Source organism: Dasypus novemcinctus, chromosome 1 (genome assembly GCF_030445035.2).
Source record: "Dasypus novemcinctus isolate mDasNov1 chromosome 1, mDasNov1.1.hap2, whole genome shotgun sequence".
Taxonomy (NCBI): Eukaryota; Metazoa; Chordata; class Mammalia; order Cingulata; family Dasypodidae; genus Dasypus; species Dasypus novemcinctus.
In genome coordinates this window covers 39,786,062-39,805,594 of record NC_080673.1, presented here as the reverse complement: position 1 = coordinate 39,805,594, position 19,533 = coordinate 39,786,062, and the positions used below count along the sequence as shown (strand labels likewise).

Genomic DNA, 19,533 nt, shown 5'->3' with positions numbered 1-19,533 from the left:
TGCATAATATTTTTAATACAATGTTTTATGAGCAGGATGCATATAAATATATAGTAGAGAATAAATACATCTTTTTAATCTTTTTTTTTTAACCCATTTAAACAGAAAGATGTATTTCAATTAAAAGACATGGAGAAGATTGCTCCCAAAGAGAAAGGCATTAGTAAGTATGGACAGTGTTCTGAAATATTTGGTGAAATATCAATCATCATTTCTGCAACAGTCTTTTACTTTATGGGAAACAAATTTCTAGAGGTGAAAAATGCTCAGTTAAAGTCCCCACATGATGTCCATGGGCCACGGCCAAGGTTCTCGTGTTTGGAGTATCTGCTCTAGGAACATGAAAAGGGACTGTACATATATACATATATATATACTTATATAGTAAATGCACATTATTTGTTTATATAGTTTACTTCAAAAGAAGTAAAAACTATTCATGAGTGTTCTAGGGTTCGTTAAATATGAATTTGTGTCTTTACTTGGTGTATTAGTTTTCTAGGATTGCAGTAACAAATTACCACAAGTGTGGTGGCTGAAAACAACACAAATTTATCCTCTCACTTCTAGAAGCCAGAAGTCTGAAATCAAGGAATCTGGAGGCTCTTAGAATCTGTTTCATGCCTCTCTTGCAGCTTCCAGTGGCTGTGAGCAATACCTGAGTTCCTTGGCTTGTAGCTGCATCATTACATCTCTGCCTCCTGTACACATGACCTTCCCCTCTGTGTCTATGTGCTTCTCCCCTTCTGTCTCTGACAAGGAAAGGACATGTGTCTTAGTTTCTTGGCTGCTATGATAAATGCCACACAGTGGGACGGCTTGACAACAGGAGTTTATTGGTTCATGGTTTCAGAGCCTAGAAGGCTTGCTTCCTCCTGTGGTCGGTAGTATTCTGACTGGCCACCCCTCCTTGGGTTCCTTGGCCTTCCTGTCATGTGGCCATGTCCTCTCCTTCCTCTTCTGGGTTCTGTTGACTTCCAGCTTCTCATTCTTCCTCATGCTTTCCCTGACTCTTCCCAGTGCCTTTCTCTTCCTAAAGTCTCCAGAAATAGGATTAAGTCCCAACCTTATTAATTCAGGCCACATCTAAACTAAAAATAACTTATTTTCGGTGTTCTTCAAATTTGTAGTCAAGAAACCACATCTCATTGCTTTATTTTATATTTCTTTGATTATTAGTGGAGTTGAACATTTTTCTTGTTATTGGCCATACAAATGTATTTGTTTTTTTGTTTTTCATTTTTAAGGGGTTCTTACTTTTTAACTTAACTCTTCTGTAGTGTTTGTTGTAAGAGTTTCATCAATTATTTTCCTTTTAATTCTATTTATGATGTTTCTTAACGTAGAGTCTTTAAAAATTATCTCTCTCAGCTGCTATGTCAGTAAAAGAAGTTCTTCAAAGCTTGGTTGATGACGGTATGGTTGACTGTGAGAGGATTGGAACGTCTAATTATTATTGGGCTTTTCCAAGTAAAGCTCTTCATGCAAGGAAACGTAAGTTGGAGGTTCTGGAATCTCAGGTAAGCCACCAGAGTTAAAAATAATTGATTTGCTTTGTGACAGAGATTTGTTTTACTTAACCCTCTTCTCGTTTTAGTAGTTTCCTTTAAATTATCAACGTGCATTATTTGACTCAAAATTCTAAAGATACTCATATCTCTATCCTTTTAAACAATAAAGGACCTGAGAATATTTTAACTTTCTTTCTTTTTTTTTTTTAAGATTTATTTATTTATTTAATTTCCCCCCCTCCCCCGGTTGTCTGCTCTCTGTGTCTATTTGCTGTGTCTTGTTTCTTTGTCCGCTTCTGTTGTCGTCAGCAGCACAGGAAGTGTGGGCGGCGCCATTCCTGGGCAGGCTGCACTTTCTCTCGCGCTGGGCGGCTCTCCTTACGGGCGCACTCGTTGCGCTTGGGGCTCCCCTACACGGGGGACACCCCTGCATGGCAGGGCACTCCTTGCGCGCATCAGTGCTGCGCAAGGGCCAGCTCCACACGGGTCAAGGAGGCCCGGGGTTTGAACTGCAGACCTCCCATGTGGTAGACGGACGCCCTAACCGCTGGCCCAAGTCTGCTTCCCTATTTTAACTTTCATGTTCCCACCTGCTATGATATTGTTTTCTTGTATTACAGTTCTATCTTGTTTTTAATACCCCTCATGTTTATAATTGTTATTATTTTTAAAAATGCATGTTTAGATTTACTGGCATTTTAATTTATTTATTTTTTAGCTTATATTACTTCTGGGTTCAATTATCCTCTAACTTATAGGTTCTTAATTGGGGTTGGTGGACACCCAAGTTATTCATGGCTGGAATGCAGAGTCTGGGGTAGGGGGATGGATTACATCTTTATTTGACTTAATTCTGACTAAAAATTTCCTTCAATTTTGAATGTAGGCAAAAGAAATATAGCTATATGAGTAGAACCAGTGACTTTGTCCTCAATAGAAATAAGCTGTTTTCCTGCCATATCAATTGTTGCACAAGTCTGGAATTATTTATACTCATCACCACTTTAGAATTATGTGTTTCTAGCAGCTACATTTTGTTATTTTTGCATGAATAAAGAACTACCTATATTACTAAGTCACAAATTTGCTTTTTAAATAACTGTATTTCAGTAGAATTTATTTCCTTTGTAATCCTATGTATTTTATTGTATAGATTTAAAAATCTAATTTCACACTGGCATCCTAAAGGACATCGTTTAGTAGATAGTTCAGGCAGGGTTTAAGTGTAATAAATCTTTCAGTCTTTCTTTGAAAATATTTAACTTACCATTGCTTCTTGAATATAGAATTCTATGTCGGTAGTTACTTTTCCTTAGCACTTTGAAAATAGTACTTTATTGTCTTGTAATATCTATTGTTGTCAGTATAATGTCTTTTTTTTTTCTAATAATCCCTTTTCTGTTTGCTTTTAAGATTTCCTTAGTCTTTGATGTTATATTTTAATGATGTGTTACGATGGGTCTGAGTTTACATTTGTTTTTATTTCTTCTGATTAAGGTACTTCTTAAGGCTGCTTCTTCAATCTGATGATTGAACTTTAGTTATTGGATTGATCATTTCTAATTTTTTGTTATTGAAAACAGTGCTTTGACAAGCACCCTTGAGCATATTATTTTTTGCTGTTGAAAACTGTCTTCTATTCTAGGAAATTCTAAATGTGGAATCACAAACTATTTCCTCTTCCTTATTATCTCTGTTCTTTCCTTCTGGAACTCCTATTTAACATAAATTAGACATTCTCTCATTCATATTGTCTAATCACTCTTATTATGGCTTTTCTTTTATCTCTTTTATAGTTTTAAATGTATTTATTTTATATTATCTCAAATTCAGTAAGCCTGTTAATTCGGTGTGTGTATCTGCTGGCTACCTCTTGGGGTGTTTTGTTTCCCTGTGTGTGTGTATATATCTATATACATACATACACATACATATATATATATGTTTTTTAGTTTTTCCTTTATGAGCTTATTTTCAGTTGCTGGTGTTTATTCTGTAGGAGCCATAGATATTCTGGTTTGTGAAAACAGTGGTTTCAGACTTGCTTCTTTTAGAGACTCCAGGTCCTTTAGTGGTTCTGGAGCAATTTATTTATGTTAATTTCTTGACTTTCAGTTCCAATACTTCATGGGTAGTATAGAATTCAGGATGCACATCTGGACATGACATGGGTCTAGAGATTTGTTTTCTGTTCCCACCCCAACCCCAGCCTGTCCTAAGACAGAGGTAATCTTCCTTCCTTTCTTTTTTTTTTTTTTAATTTATTTTTATTTATTTCTCCCCACCCCCCTTTGTTTGCACTAACTGTCTGCTCTCTTTATCTGTTCGTTGTGTGCTCTCTGTGTCTGCTCGTCTCCTTTTTAGGAGGCACTGGGAACTGAATCCTGGACTTCCTGTGTGGGAGTAAGGCACCCAATTTCTTGAGCCACATCTGCTCCCTGCTTGTTGTATCTTTCATTGTGTCTCCTTCATTGTGTCATCTTGTGGGTGTCGTCTTGTTGCATCAGCTTGCCACACTGCCCTGTCGCATCAGCTCACTGTCTTGCTCGTTTTCTTTAGGAGGCATCTGAAACCGAACCCAGCAGCTCCTTTGTGGTAGGCAGGAGCCCAACTGCTTGAGCCACATCTGCTTCTCCCTACTATTTTCATGGAGTTTTCCTAACACTAATACTTTGAGCTATATATAGGAGCTCAGTCCAGCTTCCCCATGTTACACTGATTGCTCTTCTGTTCTTCCTTCATGTGCTTATGAGAATCCTAGCCCATAGCCACAATGCCTATATCAGGTTTAAGCTCACTGGGCAGTAGAACATCATCTTCCTCTTTCTGATCTGACTTTGCTTTCTGTCATTTTTGTCACCTTCTTTTGAGCTTGGCTATATATCTTCACAGTTTATTATTGTTTTTATAGTTAGCCCAACATTTGTATGTGTTAGTTGTGATTGGGAAAGGTTTCCCTGACAGCTTAGTCCACTATTCTCATGCATGTTTTAACAGTACATTGTATAACTGTAAATTATGTCCATTTCTATTGAAACCAGTTTTATTTCTGCTGATGTATAAGGACTTGAATAAATACTGAACCATTGTTTTTAAACATTCCTTATTTCTTTAATGAAACTATCATGGATTAAACCTTTTTTTAAAAAAATCATATATTCATAAGTTTTCTAATGCGAAACAGTTAAACTAGAATTTTGTTATGCTGCTGGTGTTAGTGTGATGGTAGATGCTGTTGTAACAATCTAAAGTTTCTTATTTCTCAAGACAGAAACTGGAAGCTATGATATTTTGACATGGTCTTCATCTTTTATCACCTCCATTTCTACTCTTGTGTGTTCCAGTTACTTCAAAATCCTTTCTTTCCCTCTCACACTGCCAACCTTATGTACATACAAGAGATAAATAGCTGACCATACCAGATAACATAGGTAAGTTTTGTTTAGATTCTGAAATTATTGAAGTAATCACATCTTGTGGTACCACTTTTCTTCTACTTTTCTTGTTCTTTTGTTCCTTTATTATGTGCTACTACTTAATGATTTTACTTTTTTAAAGTTATAGTGCCTTAACCTGGCAGCTAAGATTTAGAATTTTTGACAAATACTTTTCTAGATTTTATCTAACTTGTGTATTCACTTTCACTCATTCAACAGACTTCCTTTTTTTGGGTGTTTTTTAAGGAGGTATAGCAGTTTGATATTATTTATGAATTCCAAAAAGATATTGATTATATTTGTAAACTGGCAGTTCCCCTGAGCATGATACCCTTTGATTGTATTCGATTCCACTGAGATGCATTTGATGAAATTATGTTAAGATTAGGGCTTTGATTCAACCACGTCATGAGGGTAACTCAGTTTGTGGGCTATATACATGGGCACTCAATCATAGAGACACACAGAAGAAGATGCACATGAACAGAGAGAGCTCCATAGACATGACAGAAAAGAGAACTTGATCGTGGGGGCCCAGAGAGAGACGAGCCATTCACTTGATAGTTTGCAGCTGAAAAGACCAGAAGCCTGAAAGAAAGGAGCCCTCCAGCATCAGCTGGGATCAGAAGAAGCTGGACTCATGGAGCCTTGAGAGAGGAAGGCTGAACCCTTGCAAATATCACCTGCCATCTTGCTTCAACACGTGGCAATAGACTTTGATGAGAAAAGTAACCTGAGTTGGACTCTTTAAGGCCTTGTAACGCTAAGCTTTTACCCCAGATAAATACCCTTTATAAAAATCAAAAGATTTCTGGTGCTTTGCAACAGCACCCTTGCATTTCTTTTCATATGCTATTTGATTTTTAAATTTATAAGAATTACTACCACCATTTAAAAATATTAACATTAGGTACTTATTGTGTGCTGAGTACTCTACAAACATTATCTTACATTATGCTCTCAAAAATATTTTGCTGATGAGGGAAATAAAGCTTAGAGAACTTAAATGACTTGATAATGGTCACATGGCCTAATAAGTGATTCAAATCCAGCACTACCATACTGCCACACAAAATCTCAATGAATAAATATTGGATTTCAGAAAATAAGGGAACATGAATGTTAGGCCACATTCTTTGACAGGTAATTGTTGAATTACTGGAACTTTTTTGCCCAGCAACATTTTAAAAATTAATTAATTCCATGCTTAATTTTGTTCTTGTGGTTTCATATTCTTTATAATTGAGCCAGTCTGAGCTTAAGTAGCAAGTAATCAGCATAATTATATATAATGAAAGTTTCTAGAAATTAACTAAAGAAAACATTTTATTAAAATTAAATGAGCTGGAGAGAAATATTTACAAACCACACATATCAACAAAGGACTTATATCCAGAATATATATCCAGAATATATAAAGAACTCTCTAAACAGTGTGAAATTAACAATCCAGTTAGAAAATGGACAACAGACTTGAATAGACATTTTACCATATAGGGTTGGCAATAAGCACATGAAAAGATATTTAACCTTATTAGCCATTAGGAAAATGCAACTTAAGCTAATATGAGATATCACTATATACCTATTAGAATGGCTAAAATAAAATACTGCTACTAACAAGTGCTGGTAAAGATGTGGAGCATCTGGATCCTTCATACATTGTTGGCAGGAATGTATAATGGTACAGTCACTCTGGAAAACAGATTGGCAGTTGTGTATAAAGTTAAACATACACTTGTTTTATGACCCAGCAGTTGCACACCCAAGTTTTTATTCTAGAGAAATGAAAACTTATGTTCATAAAAGCCCCTCTATATATAAATTTTCTTTTTTTAAAGATTTATTTTTTATTTATTGCTCCGCTCCCCCCCCCAAGTTGTCTGCTCTTTGTTCATTCGCTGTGTGTTGTTCTGTGACTGCTTCTATCCTCATCAGCGGTATCAGGAATCTGTTTTTGTTGTGTCATGTTGCTGTGTCAGGTCTGCATGTGTGTGGTGCTGTTTTTGGGCAGGCTGCACCTTCTTTCGCAGTGGGCGGCTCTCCTTACGGGGCACACTCCTTGTGCATGGGACTCCCCTACGCGGGGGACACCCCTGCGTGGCAGGGCACTCCTTGCGCGCATCAGCAGTGCGCATGGGCCAGCTCCACACGGATCAAGGAGGCCTGGGGTTTGAACCATGAATCTCCCATGTGATAGGAGGACACCCTATCCATTGGGCCAACTCAGCTACCCAGATGTTTTTTTGTTTTTTTGTTTTTTTGTTTTTTTGTTTTTAAGATTTTTATTTATTTATTTCTCTTCCCTGGCCCCCGCCCCCGCCCCAGTTGTCTGTTCTCTGTGTCTTTTTGCTGCGTCGTCTTTGTCCGCTTCTCTTGTCAGCGGCACGGGAATCTTGTGTTTCTTTTTGTTGCATCATCTTGCTGTGTCAGCTCTCCGTGTGGGTGGCACCATTCTTGGGCAGGCTGCACTTTCTTTTGCACTGGGCAGCTCTCCTTACGGGGCGCACTCCTTGCACGTGGGGCTCCCCTATGTGGGGGACACCCCTGCGTGGCAGGGCACTCCTTGCGCGCATCAGCACTGCACATGGGCCAGCTCCACACGGGTCAAGGAGGCCCGGGGTTTGAACCGTGGACCTCCCATGTGGTAGATGGACGCCCTAACCACTGGGCCAAGTACGTTTCCCCCAGATGTTTTTAATTACTGTTAATAATAACCTAAAACAGGGAAACGGATCTGGCTCAACTGATAGAGCATCCATCTACCACTTGGGAGGTCTAAGGTTCAAACCCAGGGCCTCCTGACCCATGTGGTAAGTTGGCCCACTCTCCGTGCTGATATATGCAAGGAGTGCCATGCCACACAGGGGTGTCCCCTGCGTAGTGGAGCCCCATGTGCAAAGAGTGTGCCCCATTAGGAGAGCTGCCCCACCCAAAAAATGCACAGCCTGCCCAGAATGGCACCACACATGGAGAGCTGATGCAGCAAGATGACACCACAAAAAGAGACACAGATTCCTGGTGCCACTGACAAGAATACAAGTGGACACAGAAGAACACACAGCGAGTAGACACAGACAGCAGAGAACTGGGCGGAGGTTGGGGGGAAGAAGGGAAGAGAAATAAATAAAAAATAAAACCTTTATTAAAAAAAAACCCCAAAACAGGGAACAATCCATCACATTTTAATGAAGTATTTTTTTTTTATCCTTTTACATGACTGATAGAGGGAATTGTCATGTTGAATCTAGTATAGTCAAGAAACAACTTCAGGGGCAGGACTCTGGACTTTTTTTGGGTTAGGGGGATGAAGTATCCTGAGTTTGTAGAAGATAACAGGAAAAATTAATGCAGAATAGTAAAGTAATTTAATTTCCTTCTGTTTGGGAAATATCTGGGATTGCATTTTATCACAGGAAAATTCTGAAATGCCACTCTTTAATATGTTACTCCTCAATTAAAGAAGTTTCAAGGGGGTAGGGAGCCTTCTATCAGTCAGTTCTTAATGACAGGTAACACAAATTTACTCTTGCTGACATTAGCAGAAAAGGAACTTATTGAAAGATATAGGATGGGCTCACAGAATCACTAGGAAGGCTGCAAACCCAGTTCTAACCGTAGACAGGAACTAAGGGGAGGTATACAGCCAGAATCACACCGTGAAGCCTGTCTGGTGAGGACACTGCTGCCCTAGAATCCTGAAGACTGCACTTAGCAGTGCCTACAGCTGCAAGTAGGAGAATTGCATCCATCATCCATGGGGAATCCAAGCCCCCTCTTGATGTAGAGGGGGACTGGACATAACCATCCCAGGGTCCACAGGATGGAGGAATAGAGTATGGATTAGAGTGGACTTACTGGAGTTCTGATGGGGAACTATTGTGATTACTAAGGGAAGAAATTGTAATAGTGATGTGGAGAGGGTGGCCACGGTGGCTGCTGATGGGAGGGAGACAGAAGAAGAGATACGGTGTGGGGGCATTTTCAGGATTGGGTGGTGCTGCAGGGACGGATGCTGGATGTTGTGTGTCCTGCCGTGGCTCACTGGGTGGACTGGGAGAGAGAGTGGACTACAACGTGGACCACTGTCCATGTGGTGCAGCAGTTCTTCAGAATGTATTTGCCAGGTGCAGTGGATGTGCTGTGATGATGGAAGAGGTTGTTAATGTGGGAGGGGTGGGGTGGGGGGTATGTTGGGACCTCATATTTTTTTAATGTAACATTTAAAAGAAAATAAAGAAAAAGGAATAAACAAATATTTCACAATTCAAAACAAAACAGAAAAGACTTCACTTAGCACTACTGGCATTGCTGGCATTGGATATTTCCACTGGCACTGGCTGAAAAACAAATGTTACTGTCACCCAAAAAACAAAAGCAAAATCAAGAAACCCATCCCAGCACGATTCTGGGAGGTGCATGTGATTGGTCAAGCCTTGCTCACATGCCCATATTCTAGTTGCCAAGGGAGCTGGGAAAGTGAATATTTAGGGCTTCCGGTTCTTATGGTGGAAAGTAGCTGCCTCTTGGCACTAGAAATTCCCCCAAAATAGGAAGGGAGTTCAGATGCTGAGCAACATTCCCCTCTCCCCCCACGCTACTGCCAAATAGTTAAATGTCCACAAAATAAATCAGGAGAAAAACCTCAGGAAAGGAGCATGGGAGTTGGAGGCAGAATAAGAACAACACTTCATTAAATACCTTCTATCAGGTATTGTTGTAGGCATGTAAGACTGATTTTTGAACAAAAGGTGGAAGCAGGGAGACCAGGTAGGTTAAGTTACTGGAAAATCCACTTAAGGTAATGGTGGTTTGAACCAAGACGGTAGCAGTGGGTTGGTGAGAAGTTGTTAGATTCTAGATATAGTTTGAAGGTAGGACCAATGGGGTTTCCTTATGAAGAGGAGGTAGAGTGTGAGGGAAAGAAAGGAGTTGTGTTAGTGTTCTGTGGCTGCTGTAACAAATTACCACATATTAGGTGGCTTAAAACAACCTATTGTTTTATGAAAATCTATTCTCTCACAGTCCTGGAAGTCTGAAATCAATATCACTGGTCTGAAATTAAGGTATCAGCAGGCCATACTTTCCAGAGATTCTAGGGGAGAATCTGTTCCTTGCCTCTTTCTACTTCTGATGGCTCCCAGCATTCCTTACTTTTTGGACACATCATTCCAGTCTCTGCCTACGGGGTTACTGTGCCTTCTCTTCTGTGTTTTTTCTCTGCCTGTTTTAAGGACATACATGATTGTATTTAGGGTTACCCTAAAAATTCAAAATAGTCTCATCATCTCAAGAGTCTTGACTTAATCAGAAATTCATATTTGGCCATGTTGAGTTTGAGTGATTATTAGACAATGAAGTGGAAATATCAAGTAAACAGTTGAATATATGAATCTGCAGTTCAGAGAGAAATCTTAATAATTTAACCAATTGTTTCATTAATCTCACTGCAGATGGGAGATCCCTTACTGTATTCCCATTCTCAACTTGTTCCACATTTTTTCTGAAGGTCTGTCTTTAGACTGTTATTGGCTGCAAGGACAAAAATATTACCAGTGAATGTGTTTTAAGAGCCTAGAAACAGGAATGAAAAAACATTTAAGTGTAATAATAAGAATAGCTAATATTTATTGAGGACTTGTACCTGGCAGTGAACCATGTTCTTTATGTTGTTCCATTTAATCCTGGGTAGCTTAGAGTTATGTACTCCAAAAAAACATGCTCTTGATCTTAATCTATACCTAGACGTGTGAACCTTTCGTAAATAGGGCCTTTTGATAAGATTGCTCCAGTTAAGGTGTGGCTGTACTGAATCCAGGTGGATCTTAATCCTATTACTGGAGGCCTTATAGGGAAGCCCACAGAGAGAAAGCCACATGGAGGAGAAGCCAGAAGACAGTGAGAGTCAACAGAACCCAGAGGAGAAAGCTGAAGACATCACCCCTTCTCCTGCTATTGACCAAAAAGCCAAGGACAAAGGATTGCCTGCAGCCAACCCCAGAACACCTTCAGGGAGAAAGCATAGACTTGATTTTGGACTTTTCCCAGCTTCAAAACTGAGCCAATAAATTCCATTTATGCTAACCCATTGTTTGTTATTTGTTTTAGCAGCCAGGAAACTAACAGAAATCCCTGCAATAATATCATGAGGTTAGCATTATTATTAGGCTTATTGGCAAACAAACTGAGAGACAGATTAAATAACTTGTCCAAGGTCACATAATAAGAGTGGAATTGGGATTTGATACCAGGTGTTCTGACTAGCATGCTCATTTTTAATCACTGCTTTGAGTGAAAAAGGCAGTGTTCTTTTCTTTTCTTTTTTTCTATGATGTTGACATGAGGAAACCCTGAGGAAATGCATGAGGAAGAAGACCTGTTACTTAAGGATGGCAGAGTCTGGATAAAAAGAGCTTGAGTCCCTGATAGCATTTTGAAGAACTTCATTAGCCTTGGATTTACTTAATTGTGGGCTTCATATTATATTGAGAAAATTAAACCCCTCTTTTTTTTTTTTTGTAGCTGAATGCATTCTATATGGATACAATTGTTTTACAGATTTATTTTTACTTATTTTTCCATTTAAAAATTTTGTTAAAGTATATCATTCATAGATGAGCATATATAAGCAATAAGTGTATAGTAAAAGTTGTGAACTTACAAAACAAGCATGCAAATCATCATACAGGGCTCTCATTCATCACCCCACCACCAACTCCTTGCATTGTTGTGAAACATTTGTTACAAACTATGAAAGAGCATCATCAAAATATTACTACCAACTATAGCCAATATCTTACATTTGGTATATTTTTCCCCAACCCACCTGGTTAATAGAAACCCTGTATTAGTATATATTATAGTTCATGAGAGAACATTCTCATTAGTTCTCTTAACCATGGTCCATCTTCTACTACAGGATACACTGTGTTATGCAGTCCCATGCTTTGTCTCATTTTCATCAGAGTTGTGCTGTCATCACTTAAGTCAATTTTAGAACATTTTCATTAACTCAATAGGAAAAATCCCATACCCTTTTATACCCCCCTATTATTGTCCCTTAGAATTGATATAATATCTTCTCTGCCATTGCTGCAAAATATTACAATATACTGTTAACTATCATCCATAAATTATATTTGTTCTAATTTTCCTGTATATCACCATATTCTTAACACTCTTTACAGATTTCTTTTATATAAATAAAAGGTCTTGTTTTATATAAATAAATAGGTCTTGTTATCTATTGCTTTATAACAGAACTGCATACCCCAAAAATTAGTGTCTTAAGAATAATCAAACTTTAATACCCGACGGTTTCTGTAGCTCAAGAATGTAGGTTTGACTTACCTTGATACATCTGGTTCAGGTTCCCACAGGAGGTTGCAGTCAAACTGTTGGCCAAGGCTTCATTCATCATTCGAAGGCTCAACTGGGAGAGAATCTGTACTGTTTACATTACCACCAGCAGTATATGAGAGTTCTAGTTTCTCCATGTCCTCACTAACATAGTTTTTAAATTTTAGCCATTCTGATAGGTATATAGTGGTATCTCATTGTAGCTTTAACTTCCGTTTTTTCAATGACTAATAATGTTGAGCATTTTTGCATGTGTTTGCCCTTTATGTATCTTCATTGATGAAGTATCTGTTCAAGTCTTTTACCTATTATTTTATTGGGTTGTTTGGTTTTTATTGTTGAGTTTAGACATTTCTTTATATATTGCGGATACACCTCCTTTACCAGATATGTGCTTTGCAAATGTTTTCTCCCAGTCTGTGGTTTGTCTTTTCTTTTTTTTTTTTAAATTTATTTCTCTCCCCTCTCCCCCTCCCCCCCCCAGTTGTCTGTTCTCTGTGTCCATGTGCTGTGTGTTCTTCTGTGCCTGCTTCTATTCTTGTCAGCAGCACTGGGAATCTGTATCTCTTTTTGTTGCATCATCTTGCTACGTCAGCTCTCCATGTGTACAGTGCCACTCCTGGGCAGGCTGAACTTTCTTTTGCCCTGGGTGGCTCTCCTTATGGGACACATTCCTTGCGTGTGGGGCTCCTCTACGTGGGGGCACCCCTTCATGGAAGGGCACTCCTTGTGCACATCAGCACTGAGTGTGGGCCAGCTCCACACAGGTCAGGGAGGCCCTGAGTTTGAACCGTGGACCTCCCATGTGGTAGGCGGATGCTATAACTGTTGAGCCAAGTCTGCTTCCCTGGTTTGTCCTTTCATTCTCTTAATAGTGTCTTTTGTAGAACATAAGTTTTCGATTTTGATGAATTCCAAATTATCAATTTGTTTCTTTATGGGTCATTTTTTGGTGTTAAAGCTAAGAAATCTTTGCCTAACCCAAGGTTACAATCGCTTTCTTCTGTGTTGGTTTTTTTCCTAGAAGTTTTATATTTTATGTTTTACATTTAGGTCTATGATCCCTTTTGTGTTAATTTTTTATATGTCCTGAGATATTGATTGAATTTCTGTTTTTTTTGTATGTGGATATCCAGTTGTTCCCAGCACCATTATTGAAAAGACTATCTTTCTCTACTGAATTGCTCTTGTACATATGTTGATATTCAGTTATCTATATATGTGTGACTCTATTTCTGGACTCCCTATTCTCTTCCATTCATCTAATTGTCAGTCTTTGTGCTAATACCACACTGTCTTGATTACTGTAGCTCTAAGAGTCTTGGAATCAGGTAGTGGTAGAGCAACTTTCTTTTCTGAGATTGTTTGGGCTATTCTATGTCCTTTGCATTTCCGAACTAATTTTAGAATCAGTTTGTCCATTTCTGTAAATAAAAAACCTGATGGGATTTTGATTGGGATTACATTTTATCTGTAAATCAATTTAGGAAGAATTGACCTTGCAACAATATTGATTCTTCTGGTCCCTGAACATGGTATGCTTCATTAAGTCTTCTTGAATTTCTCCCAGCAATGTTTTGAGGTAGTCATATTTCAGATTTTTCATATCCTTTGTCAGATTAAACTCTAAATATTCCATATTTTTTGATGCAGGTATAAATTTTGTTTTTAAATTACAATTTCCAATATTCCTGTTAGCAATTGAAATATAATTGATTTTTATATATTGATCGTGTATCCTGCAACCATGCTAAACTCACTGGTTCAAGTAGCTTTTTAGGAGATTCCAACAGATTTTCTACATTAGACAAACATGTTATCTGTAAATAAAGACAATTTTCTTCTTCCTTTCAAATTTGGATGCTATAATAGTTGATTATGTTTTTGAATTCCAAAAATAGATAATGGATTATGTTTGTGAACTGTTCTGTTCCTATGGGCATATTAGATTGGATTGGATTCAGAGGTTTCACTTTTACTTGATTAAATAATAATTAAAGCTTTGATTAGGCTATGTCAGTAGGACATTGGTAGGTGGAGACTCCAGAAAAAATGACATGGCAGAGGAGAAAGTTAGAGTTTTGATCCTGGAGCCCGGAAAGTAAACACACAGAGAAGCAGATACACGAGACAGCTCCATTAGACATGGCAAAGGCTCTGGGAAGAGCCATTAGCCTGACAGTTTACAGCTGGCCCTTTGGAGAGAGTAGAGCAGCTGAGCCTGGAAAGAAATGCGCCCTGGGAGAGAGACAAGACTTATCCCAGCCTACAGCAGATATTGGAAGAAACTGGGACCATGGAGCCTTAAGAGGGAGATGAAGCCTGAACCCTTGCAGACATTGGCAGCCATCTTGCTCCAGCACGTTGCAGCAGTCTCTGGTGAAGGAAGTAACTTACACTTTATGGCCTGGTAACTTTACGCTTCTACCCCTAATAAATACCCTTTAAAAAGCCAACAGATTTCTGGTATTTTGTATCAGCATCCCTTTGGCTAATATAGATAGCTTTTACTTTTCTTTCTTTTGCACTAACTAAAACCTCCAATACAATGTTCAACAGAAGTAGTGAGAGTAGACGTGCTTGTCTTGTTCCTGATATTAGTGGGAAATTATTGTCTTTCTCCATTAAGTATAATATTAGCTGTAGGTTTTTCATAGATGTTCTTGAGCAGATAAAGGAAGTTCCCTTTTATTCCTAGTCTGCTCTGAGTTTTTATCAAGAAGGAATGTTGGATTTTGTCAAATATTTTTTATCCAACTATTCAGATAATCATGTTTTGGGTTTTTTTTTTTAATATACTGAAACTGTGTTGCATTGATTTCCAAATATTAAAGCAACCCTGCCTTCCTGGGATAAACCTTATGTGGTTATTGTTCATTATCCATTTCATATTGTTGGATTCAATTTGCTAGAATTTTATGTTCATGAGAAGTACTGGTCTGTAGTTTTATTTTCTTGTAATTTCATTGTCTTTGTGGTAACAGGTTAATGCTAGCCTCATAAAAGTAATTGGAAGGTATTCCTAATTCTTCACTTTTCTAGAAGACTTTATGTACTGTCGTTATTTCTTTTTTTATATAAATCTTTTTTATTTTTATTTTTTAATTAAAGTTAATAGATCACAAAGAACATTACATTAAAAAACATAAGAGGTTCCCATAGGGAAATGGACTTGGCCCAGTGGTTAGGGCGTCTGTCTACCACATGGGAGGTCCACGGTTCAAACCCCGGGCCTCCTTGACCCCTGTGGAGCTGGCCCATGCGCAGTGCTGATGCGCACAAGGAGTGCCGCGCCACGCAGGGGTGTCCCCCGCGTAGGGGAGCCCCACGCGCAAGGAGTGCACCCCGTAAGGAGAGCCGCCCAGCGCGAAAGAAAGTGCAGCCTGCCCAGGGATGGTGCTGCCCACACTTTCCATGCCGCTGACGACAACAGAAGTGGACAAAGAAACAAGACGCAGCAAATAGACACAGAGAACAGCCAACCGGGGGAGGGGGGGTATTAAATAAATAAAATAAATCTTTAAAAAAATTAAAAAAATAAAAATAAAAAAAAAAGAGGTTCCCATATAACCCACTCCCCAGCACCCCACCACCATCATTTTTGTAAATTGTATTTTTTTTTGAAGATATATACATCTCAAAAAATGTTACATTGAAAAACACAAGAGGTTCCTGTATACCCCCCACCTCCCACACCAACACCTTCCACCATCATTGTGGCATACTCATTGCACTCGGTGAACATGGTTTGGAGCACTGCTGCACCACATGGATAATAGTATACCCTGTAGTTCCCACTCTCCCCCAGGGCATTCAGTGGGTTATGGTAGGATATATAAAGCCCAGCATCTGACCCTGAAGTATCATTTAGGACAACTCAAATGCCCCCACGTCACATCTCTTCTTTACTCTCCCTGCCCTCAGTAACTACTGTGGCCACTTTTCCCTCCTCAATGCTACAATTTCTTCTATTACTAGTCACAATAGTTTTATAGTAGAATATCAGTAAGTCCACTCTAGTCCATATTTTATTCCTCCATTCTGTGGACCCTGGGATGGTGATGTGCACTCCACTTCTAGATCAAGAGGGGGCTTAGATTCCACATGGATGATTGATGTAATTCTTCTGCTTGCAGTTGTAGGCACTCTTGATTCCCTGGTGTGGTGGTTGACTATCTTTACCTCCATGTTAGCTGACCTGGGTAAGTCCAACAAATCAGAGAGTAGGAGTTGCAATTCTTCTGAGACTCAAGGCCCAACTGGCACATGGGCAGTCCAGAGATTCAAGTCCCCTGAGTATGGACCATCCCTAGTGCCAACCACAGGTTCCGTAAAAGTGACAGAAGAGGCATGTGTAGGAAGGTCATATCTGAGTCCAACTCCATCATACTCAGGAACACAAATTCCAAAGTAGGGCCCTCTGGCTTGGCATTGAATTCCAAATCCATCTGCCATGACCGTATACTCTGTGGGTCTCCGTAGCCTTCAGGAGAACCAGTACCTAAGGTTGTATCTATTTTGGCTTTTTCTGGGGTCCTGCTGAAGCTTGCGTAAGCGTGACCCCTCTGATGACCTTCCGACTCTTTTGAAGACTCTTTAGCCATAAAAACTCATTTGTTTTTGCCATTTTCCCCTTTGATTCAAGGTCAAAAAGCAATTTTTTAACACATGATCCTACATGTAGGCTGAGATACTCTGCTGGTCTGAGTTGACCCTTTTATTCAAGGTCTCTTTCTAGTTGCATCATCAGCTAGTGATTGGTAGCCAGGGAGACTTATCCCCAGAAGTCATGTCCCACTCTGGGGGGAAGGTACATGTTGAATTTGGCTTAGAAAGTGGCCACATTTGACCAACGTGGAGGTTCTCAGGAGGTAACTCTTAGGCACCCTGCAGCTGTAGGCCTAGTTCATATTTCAGGCACACAGGCTCATAAGCATAGTCATCAGTATCAAGGGCTCATTACTGGACCGTCCTTCCTTGTTGGTCTTTGCCGTTGCACTTGGGGGATTATTGTTGTTCCATTGGGGAATGTGATAGAGCTCTCCTGAGAAGGAACTCAGCACTCCCTCAACTGACGTTTGTAACTGTAACTACTATGAAAATACCCAACATGTATCAAAACATTTTTATGTCCCCTATATATAAGCCCTGAAGAACTCCCACCCATGTGCCCCCCTTCAATACCATCCCACACCAGTGTTCCTCCCCTGCCATAGTTGAACCTATCTGTGGCCCAAAGCTTCAACAATGAAGCCTAATATATTGCCAAATTCAATTAATAGGAAATTGAAATACAGTGATAGGTTTTAAGTTTAGAAATAGAATACATACTAATTTAGAAATACTAAAATAAAGTAAAAATAAATTGGTGTATTAAAAAAAATGAAAACTATTATAAAGCTTTATGTTTTTAACGATTTGCCTTTCATTCCTGTAATAGGTGTTGCCCTGTATGTGCAGTGGCAAGGCACTTTCTTTCATTTCTTCCTCAGTGTCTACATCCTTTCTTCTTCGTTTTTTTTTCTTCTTCTAATTTTTAGTTTTGTCTTTAAAAAAGTTTTAGATCACAGTAATTCACATATGCAATATAGGGGACTCCCATATATCCAACATCAAACCCTTTTCCCATTTCCCCAGCATTAATCTTTTTACATGTTCATGTTATATTTGCTGCAGCTGATGTACAGATTTTGAAACATAGCTATCAAACATGGTTCCATTTGGGTTTACATTATGATTTATATTTTAGACTGTACACATTTAAAAATTTTTAGTTTCCTTATGTTTTATATTATAGTTTACATTTTAGCTTATAGACTTTTATACACTTCTGGTGTAAATTAACATGTCTTATATCCATCATTACATGATCTTGTGGAGCACTTCCATTGCCTCCCAGTTGCCCTGCTTCCATCTATTCTATACCTCTCTCCCCCTCCCCTCAGGGTCCACAGTGACAATCTTCACTACCTGAGGGACCAGATTTACAGATACTTGCAACAATGCTGAGGGTTTGACATACTAGACTGCCCTAACCAATTGGGAGCCCCCGATTCTCTCAAGAGACCCAGTTCCCTCTGAGACCATCAGGTCTCCCCAGGATGTGGGTACACCTTCACACTCATTGTGTGGGTCTCTACCCAATGATATAACAAACTATGAGAAAATGAGTACTCACAGACTCCCTAGAAGCCTGCCCCCGTACCACATGCTCCCCACTTAAGCACCTTAAACACATACTCCTTCCTTATTATATTTTCTAAAGAGTTTTCCCAACATTATAGTTTCAACCATATACCTGACATTCTCCCATATTCATCTGTTCCCCTCATCCCTCCCCCCAATTCCTTGGGCCGTCTGACCCATCCTCCCAACTATAGCGCACCTCAAGCCCGCAAAGCCTCACCCAAAGTATCCCTATGCCCCCTTCTTATCCCTTCCGTGTACAAATACTTAACGTCCAGCTTACCGTAGACTTTACCCATGTAGGTGTCAGCTCACAACCTTCCTCTCCCCCCCAGATTCCTTTAAGCCTATCTTCTAGTCTCTAGCTCTCTGAGACAGCTTGGTTTGCTTGTTTCGTATCAGAGAGGTCATGTAGTATTTATCCTTCAATGCCTGGCTTGCTTCACTCAACATAAGGTCTGCAAGATTCATCCATGTTATCACATGTGTTTGTACTATATTCCTTTTTATAGCTGAGTAGTATTCCATTGCATGTATATATACCACATTTTATTTATCCGTTCATCTGTTGATGGGCATTTGGGTTGATTCCAACTTTTGGCAGTAGTAAATAATGCTGCTTTGAACATTGGTGTGCATATATCAGTTTGTGTCCTTATTTTCAGTTCTTTTGGGTATATGCCTAGTAGTGGAATTGCTGGGTCATATGGAAACTCTATAGCTAACTTTTTGAGGAACCACCGAACTGTCCTCCAGAATGGCTGAATCCTTCTGCATTCCCACCAGCAGTGGATGAGTGTTCCCATTCCTCCACATCCTCTCCAACACTTGTAGTCTTCTGTTTTTTTCTTCTTCGATAGCTGCCAGTCTTACGGGAGTAAGATGGTATCTCATTGCAGTTTTGATTTACGTTTCCCTAACTGCTAGTGATTTTGAGCATTTTTTCCTGTGCTTTTTAGCCATTTGTATTTCTTCTTTGGAGAAGTGTCTGTTCAATCTTTTTCCCATTTTTTAAATGGGTTGTCTTTCTATTCTCGTGA

The 19,533-nt window shown here is 39.2% G+C and overlaps 1 protein-coding gene across 1 annotated transcript in view; it reads left to right on the top strand.

The window, feature by feature from the left end:
- MND1 (meiotic nuclear divisions 1) overlaps positions 1 to 19,533 on the top strand; it is a 95,926-nt gene that overhangs the window by 11,417 nt on the left and 64,976 nt on the right. Inside the window, exons 3-4 of the mRNA XM_004471447.5 lie at positions 106 to 163; positions 1,372 to 1,520. Of these exons, the coding sequence (XP_004471504.1) occupies positions 106 to 163; positions 1,372 to 1,520 (207 nt within the window). The remainder of the gene's footprint in view (positions 1 to 105; positions 164 to 1,371; positions 1,521 to 19,533) is intronic.